We start from the raw sequence: 15,262 nt of genomic DNA, 5'->3' as shown, positions 1-15,262 counted from the left end.
CCATTGTAAAGCATGCAAATTCAGTGTTATGGTGAAAACATGCGATACACCCAGTACTACTAAAACAATCAAACCATTTCTTACCTGTAGCACTGCTTTTGTTATCTATGTGCTAGAATGCCCCTACAATGAGACCTGGGACTCCCAGTGGGCCTCTTGAGAAGACTGCAGCTGGTTCAAAACCAAGCAGCCAGACTTATCCTTAAACAACCCAAATGGCTCACAATCAAACCCGGCATGGAAAGGCTGCATTGGCTGCCTGTGGCCCAGAGAGTGGCTTTTAAGACCAGCTGCATTATTTTTAAGGCTCTTCAAGATAAAGGCCCTACTTTTATCAAAAAACTTGTTTCAAAGTACGCTCCTTCGCGCAGCCTCCGCTCCACCCATCAAATGTTAGTTACCGTTCCTCATTTTAAAAGGAAACGACAGGGCGGCAGCTGCTTTCATTTCCTTGCAGCCTCCTATTGGAATTCCCTGCCCCTGCCCATCAGACTGAGCAAGGATCTCCTAACGTTCAGAAAGGCCTTGAAGACCTGGCTCTTTAAACAAGCTTACCAATGAGACCATCACGCCTGTACTTGACACCCACTTGGACCGATAGCGCCAAGAAGCCCTCGGGCGTACGTGCGCTCTATAAATAAATAATAACATAACATAACAATGAGATATGTAGGGAGCACCACTTTTGCAGCAAAGAAACGTATACTGTTATGTATTTATCTAGGTCCCTAATCTCGATTTCGGGATTCATGCCCAAATATGGTCTTAAACCACTAATTCCCTTATGGTCATAAGAATCACTACCATATATAGTCCGAGTCAGTACAGACATAACATGACGTTATCCTCTGACTACATGGCCCCTAGAGAATACAAACCGGCTCTGGGACATGACGAACATACTGTAGCCTCAGGAGAGAATCCTAATCCTCCAGTATTGATTTGTCCCACACCCCTGGACAGCATTGCGCACTTCATGCACCTAGTGACGTCCATATGTCCAACCTTGTGCGTCAAACCAGTCACCTAGCTAGTATAAAAGCAGCCAGGTTGGTCCAGTCAAACACGCGGTGGTTTTCTGGAGCTGATCGACTGACCTCGTCCCAAGCCCAGCAGATGCGAGACCTGACGAGAGCCGACCCTCCTTCTTGACGCACTGAGAAAGACGCTGCCTTTTTCTCCAGCCGAGAAAATCCAGCTCCGGTGTTCCCTGCCTGCCACAGCCGGCTGCCGGGATATCGAGTTCAGAGATTCCAGACCTCTCACATTCTATTACAAGGTATGGAGCTGATTAGCCACAGAGAATGATTCTTGGTCTTAGAATAATCTGGCAGAGAAATTATTTAACTTAACTAAGGTTCTTACTTATCTTTTCCCGTTCATAACTCCGTTTAGGAACACGGGGTAGGCATAAGGTAGATTACATCAGTTGAGTCAGTTTAGCTATTTTAGCTAGCTTTCTATTGTATAGATTTTAGGATATGTTTTAGATGCGTGTTATGGCTAAGAAACGATAACATGCTTTTGCAGTATTACTTTATAATACTCTTTTTACTGTATGCACTATATTTTATGACAAGTGTTGCTATCATTGCAATTCACTTCTCCTGTGTGACAAAACAGACTGTTCAATAAATAACTCCTTGTTATTGAAAACGCCCGTCTCTTTCTCTACACTTTCGAGTGAAACTAAGTATGCACGACTGAATGAGTAAAACCGTTTCTATTGTTTTTCACGACTCTGGAGATTTACTCCTAACTCATGGAGATACAAAGTTGTCATGTTGGATGGTTGTCAGAAGCTAAATCTCTTCTTGTCTAAGTAGGCACTATAATACCTTATCCTACATTCGAGAAAGTTTCTAGTGACCTCTGAGCTAGCTGGCAAACTCTTAAGTCTAATGTTGTCAGCAGGGGACCTTTGGTAAACTCAGTTACGGGTCTTTTGTTGTTGATGTTATTCCAATGCGCAGATGCCTATGGAGATAATAGGAACTACACTACAATACTAGAACACACACGCGAAAGCGGAAGGAACGACTTGCAGGCTCCCGACTACGTAACTCAGGGATTTCCCCTCACAAATCTTTACTTTGAAAAAACTGATTTTGTTTGGAAAGCAGTACAAATTATGATGAACAACTGAAAAGAACAAACTGTAATGTAAATAGCCTTGAAAAAGCCCTGGCGCGAATCGCCACAGAGGGCGAAACACGTGTCGGCTGTTTATGTTTTTACCTAAATTAATAAAGAGCATTTTTCTACACAAAATGGACTTTTGACTTCAATTATATGAGCAAGGATTCAGCCTAATGATATAAAGAACTGCTGCTAACACACTCACTATCCCCCTAAAGAGCACACCAGCCCCTGAGCTGGGGAGAGACCGGACAAAGGAGAGGGGTGTAACCACCCCCCTCCTGGTCCCACCCATGGGCAGGACCTAGTCGCGTGCCAGCCCCTTTTCTTAGTATAAAGGTAGGAGCAGGCCCCCTCCCCAAATTGGATCATTCTGAATCTTGAACTACTTCCCACGAAAGGAACTCTTGACTATTTCTGAAGACTCTCCCTTGTGGCTAAGGAGTAGCCACCCTGCACCAGCAGGCACCATCTAAGCGCTTGCGGTTTGCTGCACGTCCATCCTCCGGATCAAGACTGCCCAGCTCGACGAGACCCGGATTCCCTGCCATCTCTGACCTCTACCTGCCTCTACAGCTCAGCTGAGATTCGTGGGTGTGACGAGACCTGAGGGACCGGCTATCATCAGAACCTGCACGACGCTTAACCAGCACGACCGCCGAGGGATCCTCGAGTGAGTGCCCTGGGGTTTGAGAAGCCCCAACCCTGAGCAGCTCCAGCACCGAAGTCCAGCCCCCTTGCATCCACGAGATCTGCGTGGGGCCCTTCTGCTCTTTGCTGCTTGCTGTGTTGTCCGGTCACTTGCCCGTTGGCTAGTGGCCCTCCTGACGACGCACCCCGACGTTCTACACCGCTGGTCTAGATCCCCTAGACTGGCCCTTGCTTCTTGCCCGGCAGGAAGTGCCCTGGACCCTCCTGGTCGACTCCAGACGCCATCTTGACTCCACCGCGTGGGCTTGCCTTTGCCAAGGCTTGTTGCTCCAATCTTGGATCCAGCATCACCGACAGCCGACACCTTCGTGGGACAGCTCGCACCTCCAGCCTGGTCGCCGACAACGCCTCCTGGCCCGTGTGGCTACCAAGTCCAGCGTCGCCCACTCACCTGACTGCGGTGACTCCGTCCGGTGCCATCCTGGTGCCCACCTAATCACTGGCTAGTGATTAAGAACTAAGTCCCCTCTGCTTTCAGGTCGTCTTCAACTTCGATCCAGGCTTGGATCACCCCGAACTTCTTCACTGGTCGCCTGCCAGCAACTTCTTCTTTCAGGCTCCATAGACTACAACGAGGATTCCCGACGTCTTTTGAACCCTATGCAGCCGCAGCCCCTGGGCTAGGTAACTCGAGCATCTCGGTGCTCCAGCACAGGTTCACTATCCAAGTGTCCAGATCCTTTTTCGTTTTCAGTCTAACTAGTCTGATTCGTCCGGAAACAGTAACTTTAGAAACGCTAGCATCCATAGTCTTCTTCCCGCATCCCACGTGAGAGTGCACACTCTGCACCCGATCTCCCTAGGCCTCCTGCTCCTAACCTGAAGTTTCAGTAGTGTAGTCCTAGCGATCCTGAAGCCTCTGGATCTTGTTACTTACCTGCTAGTATTTCGCATTCCACTTTTAGTGTATATGGTTTTTCGTGCCCCTCGGGCATTTGTGTAAATTGTGCAACTTGAAGTATTTTCGTAAGAGTTTTGTATTGTGCTTAGCTCCCTGACTCATAAAGAGTTCAGGGTAGTCTTGTTATAAATAAATATCCTTTTATTTTCATAACTTGTGTGGTGTCCTTTCACTTGGTGTTCAAGGGGTATATGTGATGGTAAAACAGCTGGCTTAACACGCCCTCTAGAGTTTAGCCTAAAGACTGCTCTTGTCCATGCTACTAGGATAGCTGGTCTATAAGGTTGACTCACAACCAATCATCAATAAGGGTCGTTTGGAATGATACACAGTGATCACTAGAATAGTGAGCACTATATATCAGGCCAACTTCTCACACACCAATACAGACTTTGCTAAAAAATTTAATGCAACACATTGTCATAAACAATGCCAATAACTCAAACTTTATTGCTGCGAGACCTATTGCATTGCAAATGCTTGTTTAAATATCTATTTGGTTCCAGTCCATATGTCTTTAATTTCTGCCTTAGGGTACAGGTATCCTTTGTGAGCTTAATAAAATGTTGAAAAATCTACAAATCCTCACTCCTACATCCAAGTTCTCTCATGCTACCATTCTACACTCTGCTCTGTCTGAAGAACAGCTCAACACTTTCAAAATTCTGCAATTCTGCATTGATTTTGCTTGTATATTATTTTTGGGGAAATTTACATGTATTAACTATTTAATTTTACTACTATAGGTGATTGAAATTATGGACGAAGAAAACAAGATTTAGCACCAGGCAACTGAATGATAGTGCCATAAGGATTATTTTGAAAAACTGAAGCACATCCAGCATTCTAAGTTTAATCAATTTCCAAAACCTAGGTGTGGCGAGGAAGTGGGAGCTGAGGAAAGTACTATACCTGTAAGTGAAGTCTATAATTTTGCATTTCATTTACCCAGAGCAAAGTCATATCTGTGCACACAGCTTCGGAAATAATGCCAGAAAGACCAATCACTGCATCCTCATCTGAAATATTATCAGAAAGACAAATTGCCTCAGCCTGACTGAATAACGTTCATCTAAAGCATCATGTAATTCCAGAGAGGAAGCACACACTGCGTAAAAGAAAGTTATAACAAAAGGTTTCTTCTGCAGACCATAACATCAAAGAAAAGACGCTGAAAGAAGACTCCGAAGCTGACACGCTAACAACCAGAAGATTGGAAAATCACCTTTGTTCAACAACCGTTTTTAACCAGTTACGCAAGTTTGAGACTGTCTGCCTCGGGATACAACACCTCGACCCACTCTGCTCACTCTGGCGAAAACCCTAAAAATCCACCACTTTATGGTGTTCATGACCATCTCAGATTGTTTCCTTTTTATTGTATACTGTTCTGTAATTCTATGTAAATCGCCTCAACATTATCTGTTGTGCAGGAGTGATATGTAAAACTGATTAAATGAGCACCGTTGCGCTATAGCTAATGTAAATAAATTCTCGTCTTCAGAACTACAAACCGTAACCTTACACCAAACAAAGAAAGGGTAAAAGGAGCTGATGTTCTGCGACTAATGATCCACAATAGTTCTGTGCATGTTTTAATGTCCGCAGTTACTGCCATTACGTCAGTGCAAAAAGGGACTTCTCAGTTTAATTATTAAATATCAGACTAACACCTTATCACTGCATTGCTAAGAACCTATACAAATAGATTTGAGAAAAACTTCAGTCACAAAATAAGTTGCTGCCGGAGAGGCCAATAGCAAAAGACTATTATCTGCTATAAACATTTCGACAGGTGTTACAGGGCTGCATCCAGACATATTTTGCTCAATTCAAGTGTTAAGAAGATTACACACAATTTCTTTTAGAGATAAGTGCTGAACATTATCTGAACAAGCCCGACTCTAAAATCGGGTTCACTCTTACTGTGGCATATAAGCAAGAGAAAACTAAACGTAGAGATAATAACTCTAGGAATACACTTTATAAAAAGACGGGCTGTGAGAACAAATTCAGTGTTCAAACCCGCCTCAATCAAAGCAAAATAACCCAAGTTGCAGAAAAAAGTTACCCGTGCCAAAAAAGATTCAGCCATAAATCTCATCTCACTGAATTTGAGAGAATGCACACTGGGAAAACCCTCTCTCAGTGCTCTGAATGCCTAAAAAGTTTCAGCCGTAAATCTCATCTCACTGAGCATATGAGAATCCACACTGGGGAAAAACCTTATCAGTGCTCTGAATGCCAGAAAAGGTTTCGTTACAAACCGAATCTAATTGGACATGCATTAACCCACTCTGTGGAAAAACCTTACCAGTGCGCTGAATGCCAAAAAAGTTTCAACCGTAAATCTTATTTCACTAGACATATGAGAATCCACTCTGGGGAAAAACCTTATCAGTGCTCTGAATGCCAGAAAAGGTTTTGTCACAAACAACATCTTTCTCGACATGTAATAACCCACTCTATGGAAAAACCTTATCAGTGCTCTGAATGCCAGAAAAGGTTTAGTTCCAAACCGAATCTAATTGGACATGCATTAACCCACTCTGTGGAAAAACCTTACCAGTGCACTGAATGCCAAAAAAGTTTCAACTGCAAATCTTATTTCACTATACATATGAGAATCCACTCTGGGGAAAAACCTTATCAGTGCTCTGAATGCCAGAAATGTTTCAGTGACAAAACCGGTCTCACTCGGCATATAAGAGACCACACTGGGGATAAACCTTATCAGTGCTCTGAATGCCAGAAATGTTTCGTTGTAAAAAGAGATCTCACACGACATACAAAGATCCACACTGGGGAAAAACCTTATCAGTGCTCTGAATGCCAGAAATGTTTCGTTGAAAAAAGAGATCTCACACGACATACAAAGATCCACACTGGGGAAAAACCTTATCAGTGCTCCGAATGTCCACAATGTTTCAATGAAAAAGGACATCTCACACGGCATATAAAAACCCACACTGGGGAAAAACCTTTTCAGTGCTCTGAATGCCAGAAATGTTTCAGTATCAAAAGAGATCTTTCTCGACATATAAGAACCCACACTGGGGAAAAACCTTATCAGTGCTCTGAATGTCAGAAATGTTTCAGAGTCAAACTCCTTCTCACTCAGCATATAAGAACCCACACTGGGGAAAAAAAACCTTATCAGTGCTCTGAATGTCAGAAATGTTTCAGAGACAAACTCAGTCTCACTCAGCATATAAGAACCCACACTGGGGAAAAACCTTATCAGTGCTCTGAATGCCAGAAATGTTTCAGTGACAAAAGCAGGCTCACTAGACATACAAGGATCCACAGTTGGGTAAAAAGTTATCAGTGCACTGAATGCGACAAATGTTTCAGTGAAAATAGCAGTCTCACTCAGCATATAAGATCCCACACTGGGGAAAAACCTTATCAGTGCTCTGAATGCAAAAAATGTTTCAGCCAAAAAATCAGTCTCATTTGTCATATAAGAACCCACACTGGGGAAAAACCTTATCAGTGCTCTGAATGCCACAAATGTTTCACAACAAAAATCCAGCTCACTCACCATATAAGAACCCACACTGGGGAAAAACCTTATCAGTGCTCTGAATGCCACAAATGTTTCACAACAAAAATCCAGCTCACTCACCATATAAGAACCCACACTGGGGAAATACCTTATCAGTGCTCTGAATGCCACAAATGTTTCACAACAAAAATCCAGCTCACTCACCATATAAGAACCCACACTGGGGGAAAACCTTATCAGTGCTCCGAATGCCAGAAATGTTTCAGCCAAAAATATAATCTCACTGAACATGTGAGAATCCACACTGGAGAAAAAGAATTATCAGTGCTCTAAATGTCAGAAAAGATTCAGAGGTAGAGATGGTTACAAGCGCCATAAGAAAACACGCCATTAACTATTTGATGCACACTATTTGATAGGCACAGCCTCACTAACCATAAGCGATTCCATACTAATGACAAACCTTATGAGTGCTCTGAATGCCAGAAAAGCTGCAAAGAAAATTGCTATCTCACCATGAGAAACTCAACACTGGAGAAAATCCTTATGCCAAAAAGCTTGAATCTGAAAGTGTTATGCTTCATGAGAGATCCCACTCTGGGGGAAAAAACCTTATGAGTGCTCGAAATGCAAGCAAAGTTTTGGTTACAAATTACTTCTCACTTGTGGTGAGCGAACTCACACGGGAGAAAAAATCCTTATGTTTGTTCTGAATGTCAGATAAGGTTTAATCACGAATACAATGTCATTTCATATGAGAGAATTTACACTAGACTAAAGCCTAATACAGGCGGGGAAAGCCAGAAACGTAATACTCAGAAAGGAGATCTCACTAAACGTGAGAAATACATCCACTCCAGGTGAAAAGTAAGGCGTATCTTGAGTTGCAGAAAAGCTTCTAAGAACCTTACTTTACATGAGAGAGCACATATTGTAGTTGCAATAGGATTAATCAAGAAACTCTTGCAGGATAAATTAGGCTGCCCGCATGCACCCTCCAAAGAAATTTCAGGCCTTTAAATTTTTTTTATTGCAACAAAATCCACAATTTGAGTATCTGAAAATTAGCAAACTCTGAAGGTCTTTACTTGTCACAGAGAAGTGTTAGTGCTTGCAAAAATCAACTAATAACCAAAAAATTCACAATATTAATGTCTTAAATTTTCTCCACCCAAAAGGTTTCTACTCACCCTTGTTTCTTAACATATGACTGAAATCTAGATTTTCATGATAAGATTAAGCCTAGGGGGGAGTTCCTCAATGAAGTCCACAAAGTTTTAAAAAAACCTCTGGCGCTGTACGCGGAGTTCTGCGAGCAGCGGAGTGCGTAATGGTCATGCCTTTGTGGTGATTTTGATCTCCCGTTGTTTGTCCCGCCCTGTAAAAATTATCGTGAATGGCACCATGTGCAGGGCAAGAGGGTGCAGCTGCTTCTACTCGAGCGGCAGCTTTGTCAGTGCGAAGGAAGGTTTCTGAACGCAAGTGGTTGTGACCTGCCGCGACCTGTCGCATTGAGAAATCCGACGACCCGCTTTTGACATCTCACCAGGAAGTTGATTTTGCTCACCAACTAGACCGTGGCGAGCGCGAGCAAGGAATTATCTCATCTGGAGGTGGATTTTCTTCGCTCCAGCACATGAGGTTGAAGAGCACGAGCGTGGAAAAAACCTTGCTACGCTCCACGTTGCAGAGTTTTTAGGAGTATGGAAAACTCTGCGAGCGGAGTTCACCACCGAGAATTAGATAATATACAACAGCAGGAAAACATAACAAACCAGTTCTCATCCAGGGGATACTCATCAATAGTCATAATCTATGAATAATCCCCGCCTATGTGCGGGATCCCGGAGCATATAGAAAATACATATAAAAATATATGTATATATATGTGAAAACATATATTTGCAGCCTAAAACATATTCCAACTGGCAAATCTGCCGCAAAATTACTCAAATTAGCATACACCCAGTAGTACTCTCCCAACCCCTAAGGAAGAAAGAGAGCAGTAAACATTTGCATACAACAATGCTTTATTGCCATAGGAAAACCTGTAATTGCAGGCATTTGCCAGTAGGCTGCAGTAGAGTTTAAAGAAACCAAGAAAGACTGACACCTTGCCTTTAAGGCATTAGAGTAGGGGTACCGTGCCTTTAAGACCTGAAGGCGGCCCCCTGTTCCCATGATGCACCACAGGTGGCAGTTGGGTCAGTTCTTTTTTCCGGCTCGTTCTGTGAGGATCCTGAAGCTTGAGCTCTTCAGTTTTTGACTGAAATAGGTATTTTGAGTGAATTTCTTCAGAAAATTCGACATCTTCTGGCTTATTAAGGCTTCTACTTTGTTTTTTGTGGTATTCCACGAAAAGTTCCTGTCAGAATGCCTGCTTTATTCCGGAAGTGTCCTTCTTGTGACAAGAAGATGGCACTGGCTGACCCACACTGTGTGCATTGTGTGCCTTCCATCTGCACACAACCCAGACCAGTGCTACCACTGTCAGAAGTTCTCTAGGCGGACTCTTCGTGACAGAGAACGGATCAGACTTCATGCCATGTTGGAGAAAGACAAAAGTCATCAGGTGGGTGGCCATGGAGTCCCAAGGTCGTCTTCTTCCAGCAAGCATGGCCAAAAACAGCGACGGTCCGCCTCTCCTGCCCCCAGAAAGAGGAAGGAAGGATGAAGATCTCAGTCGAAGAGGCCCAGACGCTCTTCTGGATCACCATCGCGACGTCAAGAGTCTCCGCCGCATCCACGTAAGTTGGCGTCGAGACGCCACACTTCGGGCTCGAAGTCTGTGGCTGCTGGCATGTCCAAGTCTCCGTCGATGTCGAGGCTTCAGTCGACGTCGAGACACTCTCCGCCGCCCCGAGGGGGTCCGCGTTGAGAGCTATGATGGCTTCTAGATCGCCGCTGGCTGGCGTGCCGCCGTCGCGAGGGTCTTCAAGATCTCACCATTCGACATCGAGGAGGTCGACGTCGAGGCGACATTATGAAGGGTCGCTGTCCTGTTCTTATCTAGGTCCCTAATCTAAATTACCCGATTCATGCCCGATAACGGATTCAATCATTCAAACCCCTATGCGGACATTAGAATCAATCCCATATCAAGTAAGAGTCGACGTACTCCTAAAATGGCGGCTCCTCTTCTTCCAGGCCCCTAGAAAGTACAAAGCTGGCTCTGAGACAAAATCAACCCACTGTAGCCCCAGGGGATTTTTACCCACAGCTTCAGTATTGATTTGTACCCGACCCATGGAGTGATAAACGCACTTCGTGCCTATAGTGACGTTAATATGTCCACCCTTGACGTTAATAAGTCTATATTGACGTTAATGTATCTACCTTGACGTTAATATATACGTTAACATGTCTACATTGACGTTAACATGTCTACATTGACGTTAACATGTCTACATTGACGTTTGCATGTCCACTTCTTGACGTCAATCCAGGCACCTGTTTGGTATAAATATGCCCAGGTTTTCCAATAAGACACACGGTGGTATTCCTGGAGCAGAGCGACCGACTTCACGCCCGATGTCCTACTGAAGCTGAAGGAAGGCGACCCTCCTGTCTGACGCACTGGAAAAGACGCTGTCTTTTCTCCAGCCGAGAAATCCAGCTCCGGTGTTTCCCCTCTGCTCTCGCAGGCAGCCGGGAGATCGAGTACCGAGAGAGATACAAGTCCTCCCGCATTCTAGATAAGGTATGGAGCTGATTGGACTCTGAGAGAATTCTTGGTTTTCATTTTAAACTTTTAGCGAAACGATTTAACTTCAGGTACTTCTCACTTACTTCAACCCAGTACTAGGCTTAGGTTAGGTACACAGGGGTAGGCGTAACTTAGAAGCACCAGTCGAGGAAGTTAGTATTTTATTGCTGTATATATTTTAAACCGTCTTAGTTGCATCTTATGCCTTAGAAACTATATTATGCTTTTACAATATTACTTCATGCTACTCTTTGTACTGTACGCGCTTTACTTTATGACAAGTATTGCGATCGTAGCAATTCACTTCTCATGCACGAGAAAACAGACTGTTCAATAAATACCATCTTTTATTGAAAACGCCTGTTTCCCTTTCTCTGCTATTCTGGTGAAACTAAGTATGCACGAATGACTGAGTGAAACATCCCCTCTATTGTTTTTCACGACTCTGGAGATTCCCTCCTTACTCATGGAGATGCAAAGTTGTCATGTTGTATGGTTGTCAGAAACGAAATCCCTTCTTGTCTAAGTAGGAGGCGTAAGACCCTCTTGCACATTCGAGAAAGTTTCTAGTGACCTCTGAGCTAGCTGGCAAAAACGTAAGTCTAATATAGTCAACAGAGACCTAGGTGACCTCAGTCCCTGGTCTATACTGGTGTCTATATTATTCCAATGCGCAGATGCCTATTGGGAATATAGGAACTACACTACACTACACTTCGACGTCGAAGGAGGTCGTCGTCGACACGACGTCATGAAGGCTCTCCATCGACTCGATGCCGAGGAAGGTCAAGGTTGAGGTCACCGGCTCGACGCCGAAGAACGCAGTCGAGGTCCCCACAGCGTGGGTGATCGACGTCGAGAGCATCAAGACCTCGCTCGACTCCATTGGTCACACAGACGTCTTCGGCGTCTAAGCTTTCGACGTCGAGGGAACAGGTCACGGTCATTGTGGAGTCACCTGGATCCAGGTCATCAGGAGACAGATCGTCATCTCCTGGGTTGAACATCGTGGAAATCTCTCCGAAGGCTTCCCCCAGATCTGCGGACAGATCACGCAGTGTGTCATCTCACCGTTCTCAGGGGGCTGTATCGGGCGGTCGCAGTAGTCTGGGCTCTGATTACTCACGCACATTCTCACCGCCTGCTCCAAGGACAAGTACTCCGGCCAGGCCATCTAAGTCTCCACCTCGGAGGCCACGACCCTCACACAGACCGAGATCTCCTGCCAGATCACGCTCTCCAGCACGGCCAAGTACATCTACCAGGCCATGATCTCACCCTAGACCAAGATCTCCGTCTAGGCATCGGTCTAGATCCAGGGATCAGCACAGCCGTCATCCTGACAGGCCCCATAAGAGACGACGCACAAGATCTTCAAATTGGTTATCTTCCACGACATCAACGGTCCGAGACTATTCTCCGACCTTCTCTTCTACTACTCCCTCTCGAGTCTCACCGATTGATGACATCGCAACGTTAACAGACGTGCTGGGCAGGGGAGCAAAGAAACTTAATATCTCTCTGCATACTCCTGTGGTATCCACCTCTATAATTTTTGATACCCTTCATCATTGGACAGTGCCCAGACCTCTGGTGCCTGGCTTCCTTGAACCGGCGATGGCTACCTTTCTCACACCTGCGGTGGTAGGTTCGGTTCCATCTAGAATCGCCAAGAAGTACAAGGCTCCCACAAAGGACCCCTTGTTCCTCAGATCTGTTCCACCAGCTGACTCAATTATCGTGGCGGCTGCCATGTAGTCCCATTCGGCTTCTACCTTATCCTCGGTACCCCCAGAAAAGGACAGCAAACTCATGGATTCGTTTGGCAGAAAGGTATGCAACACCTCGGCTTCCTATATGAAGGTGGCCAGTGCCCTCCTCTGAAGGTACGATAGGTCCCTCTGGGACTCCCTCACTCGCTTCACAGAAAAGCTGCCTAAGGAAGATCGACAGGACTTCGTCAAAATCCTGCAGGAGGGAGGGCTCGTTGCCAACCAGGTCATCAGTGCTGCAGCGGATGCTTCTGAACTCGCGGCCCATGGCTACTCCCATGGAATCTGCTCACGGCGTTCGGCTTGGCTCCGCCTAACAGGCCTCAAGCCGGATGCTCAGAAGATGATCTTGAACCTCTCTTTTAATGGTACCTCTCTCTTTGGTTCACACACGAAATGACCAAAATTAAATCGGAAATGGACACTGTTAAAGCTGTGGGTTTGGAGAAGGGTAAAGAATTTAAAAAATGCTTTCGTCAGGGGGACAAGCGGTCTTCCAGCAGAGGGTTCAACCCCCTCAATGGTCATCTCAGCCACAGCAGAAAACCCAGTTCCAGCAGAGACGACCTGGCAGAGGCAGAGACAACAATAATAAACAGCAGTCTACCTCCAAGGAGCCTCCCAAGCCCTGAGCTGTTGCTTACTCCACAATTGTTCGCCACTCCGGTGGGAGGGAGTGTTTCTCAACATCTGGAAGAGTGGAGATCCATAACAAAGGACAGATGGGTGCTGAATATTGTGCAGCATAGTTACTTGCTGAGGTTCAAGTCCCCCCCCCTCCGCAAGTCTTCCTTCAAACAAAGCGCCTTCCCCGATTCCACAATCAACTGCTGCAGGATGAAGTCTCTGTCCTCCTCAAAAAGAAGGCCATAGAGGAGGTTCCTTCCATGCAGAAAAATCAAGGAGTCTACTCCCGCTATTTTCTGGTACAAAAATGAGGCGCAGTGCAAGAATACAGGCCCATTCTAGACCTACGACTGCTGAACAGATCCATCAAAAAAGAAAAATTCTGCATGCTTGCCCTGCACTAGATCTTCCCGCATCTTCATCAAGGAGACTAGATGTGTGCCATCGACCTGCAGGACGCTTACTTTCACATACCCGTCTCAGTAAAGCACCGAATGTTTCTCAGGTTTCAGATTGGACGTCATCACTACCAGTATCGAGTGCTTCCATTTGGCCTGAAATCCGCACCACGGACATTCTCCAAGTGCATGGCGGTGGTGGCTGCTTTTCTCCGCAGGAGAAAGATCTTCGTTTATCCCTATCTAGACGATTGGCTGTTGAAAAGCTCCACTCCGGCTCTGCTTCAGAACCATGTTTCATTCTGTCTCAAACTGATGAACTCATTGGGGTTGCAGGTCAACTTCAAAAAGTCAGTACTCAATCCTTCCCAATGGATTCATTGCCTGTGTGCTACCCTGGACTCTGCAGGCAAGCGTGTGTCCTTCGGAGGAGAGGTTGTCATCCATCATCCTGAAGTGTCTTCTTCCGCTGGACAGTCACAGTCTCACAGCCAGGCAAGTGTCCTCTCTCCTGGGATCGATGGCCTCGTGCATCTACATCGTGCCCAATGCACGCCTTCACATGAGGCCTCTGCAGCAGGCTCTCGAGGACCTATGGTCTCAGAGGTCAGGTCACTGGGAGGACCGTGTATCGCTTCATCAAGGTGCCAGAGACTCAATCAGATGGTGGATGAAATGTGCCAATCTTCTCCGGAGAGTTCCTTTCCATCGCCCTCCTCCATCTCAGTCAGTGGTCACGGATGCCTCCCTTCAAGGCTGGAGTGCTCATATGGACCAGCTTCAAGTCCAGGCCTCTGGTCCGAAGTAGAGCAAGGCTAACACATCCACTTCCTAGAGCTGCGAGCCGTTCACCTGGCGCTCAAATCTCTTTATATTTCTCTGCGCACCAACTACCTCCAAGTTCAGACGGACAACACAACAAGTATGATCTATCTGAACACGCAGGGAGGCACCAGGTCAATAGTCTTATCCCTGGAAGCACAGTTCATCTGGCACCGGCTCTTGGCAAGCGGTCTATCCATCTTGGGAGTTCATCTACCAGGAATCCAAAATTTCCAGGCGGACTGCCTAAGCAGAGACTTCGTAGAAGCGCACGATTGGGTGCTCAACGAAGAAGTCACGCAGGAGGTATTTCAACTATGGGGCAAACCGGACATAGACCTGTTCGCAGACGTGGCAAACGCAAAATGACCCGTCTTCGCGTTCAGGTTCCCCCAACAGGGCTCACGGGGGAATGCACTTTTGATAAGCTGGTCGCAGACATTGCTGTACGCTTTTCCTCCCCTGCCACTGATCCCGGCGGTGATTCAGAAATTCTACAGGACCAACACCAGGATGATCCTGATAGCGCCTGAGTGGCTACGCCAGTGGTGGTACCCGGATCTCCTCCAGCTGTCGGAAGCCCCGCACCGGCGACTTCCTTGCCGTCCAGACTTGTTGTCCAAGGACCAGGGTAAGGTGTTTCACCCCAACCTTCCGTCCCTTCGCTTGACGGCATGG

At 45.9% G+C, this 15,262-nt stretch overlaps 1 protein-coding gene across 4 annotated transcripts in view; it reads left to right on the top strand.

The window, feature by feature from the left end:
* The window catches only part of LOC144792338 (uncharacterized), a 133,157-nt gene extending 121,873 nt beyond the window's left edge, over nucleotides 1-11,284 (top strand). For all 4 annotated transcript variants that reach the window (XM_078667297.1, XM_078667298.1, XM_078667300.1 and 1 more), the window contains 2 exons: nucleotides 4,498-4,665; nucleotides 4,900-11,284. In XM_078667297.1, coding sequence (XP_078523423.1) covers nucleotides 5,874-7,592 — 1,719 coding nt within the window. In that variant the 5' untranslated portion in view covers nucleotides 4,498-4,665; nucleotides 4,900-5,873 and the 3' untranslated portion in view covers nucleotides 7,593-11,284. The remainder of the gene's footprint in view (nucleotides 1-4,497; nucleotides 4,666-4,899) is intronic.
* Nucleotides 11,285-15,262: the final 3,978 nt, after the last annotated feature.

Source organism: Lissotriton helveticus, chromosome 11 (assembly GCF_964261635.1).
Source record: "Lissotriton helveticus chromosome 11, aLisHel1.1, whole genome shotgun sequence".
In the NCBI taxonomy this organism is placed as follows: Eukaryota; Metazoa; Chordata; class Amphibia; order Caudata; family Salamandridae; genus Lissotriton; species Lissotriton helveticus.
The sequence above is the reverse complement of the archived record's forward strand: the minus strand, read 5'-3'. Positions and strand labels throughout refer to the sequence as shown.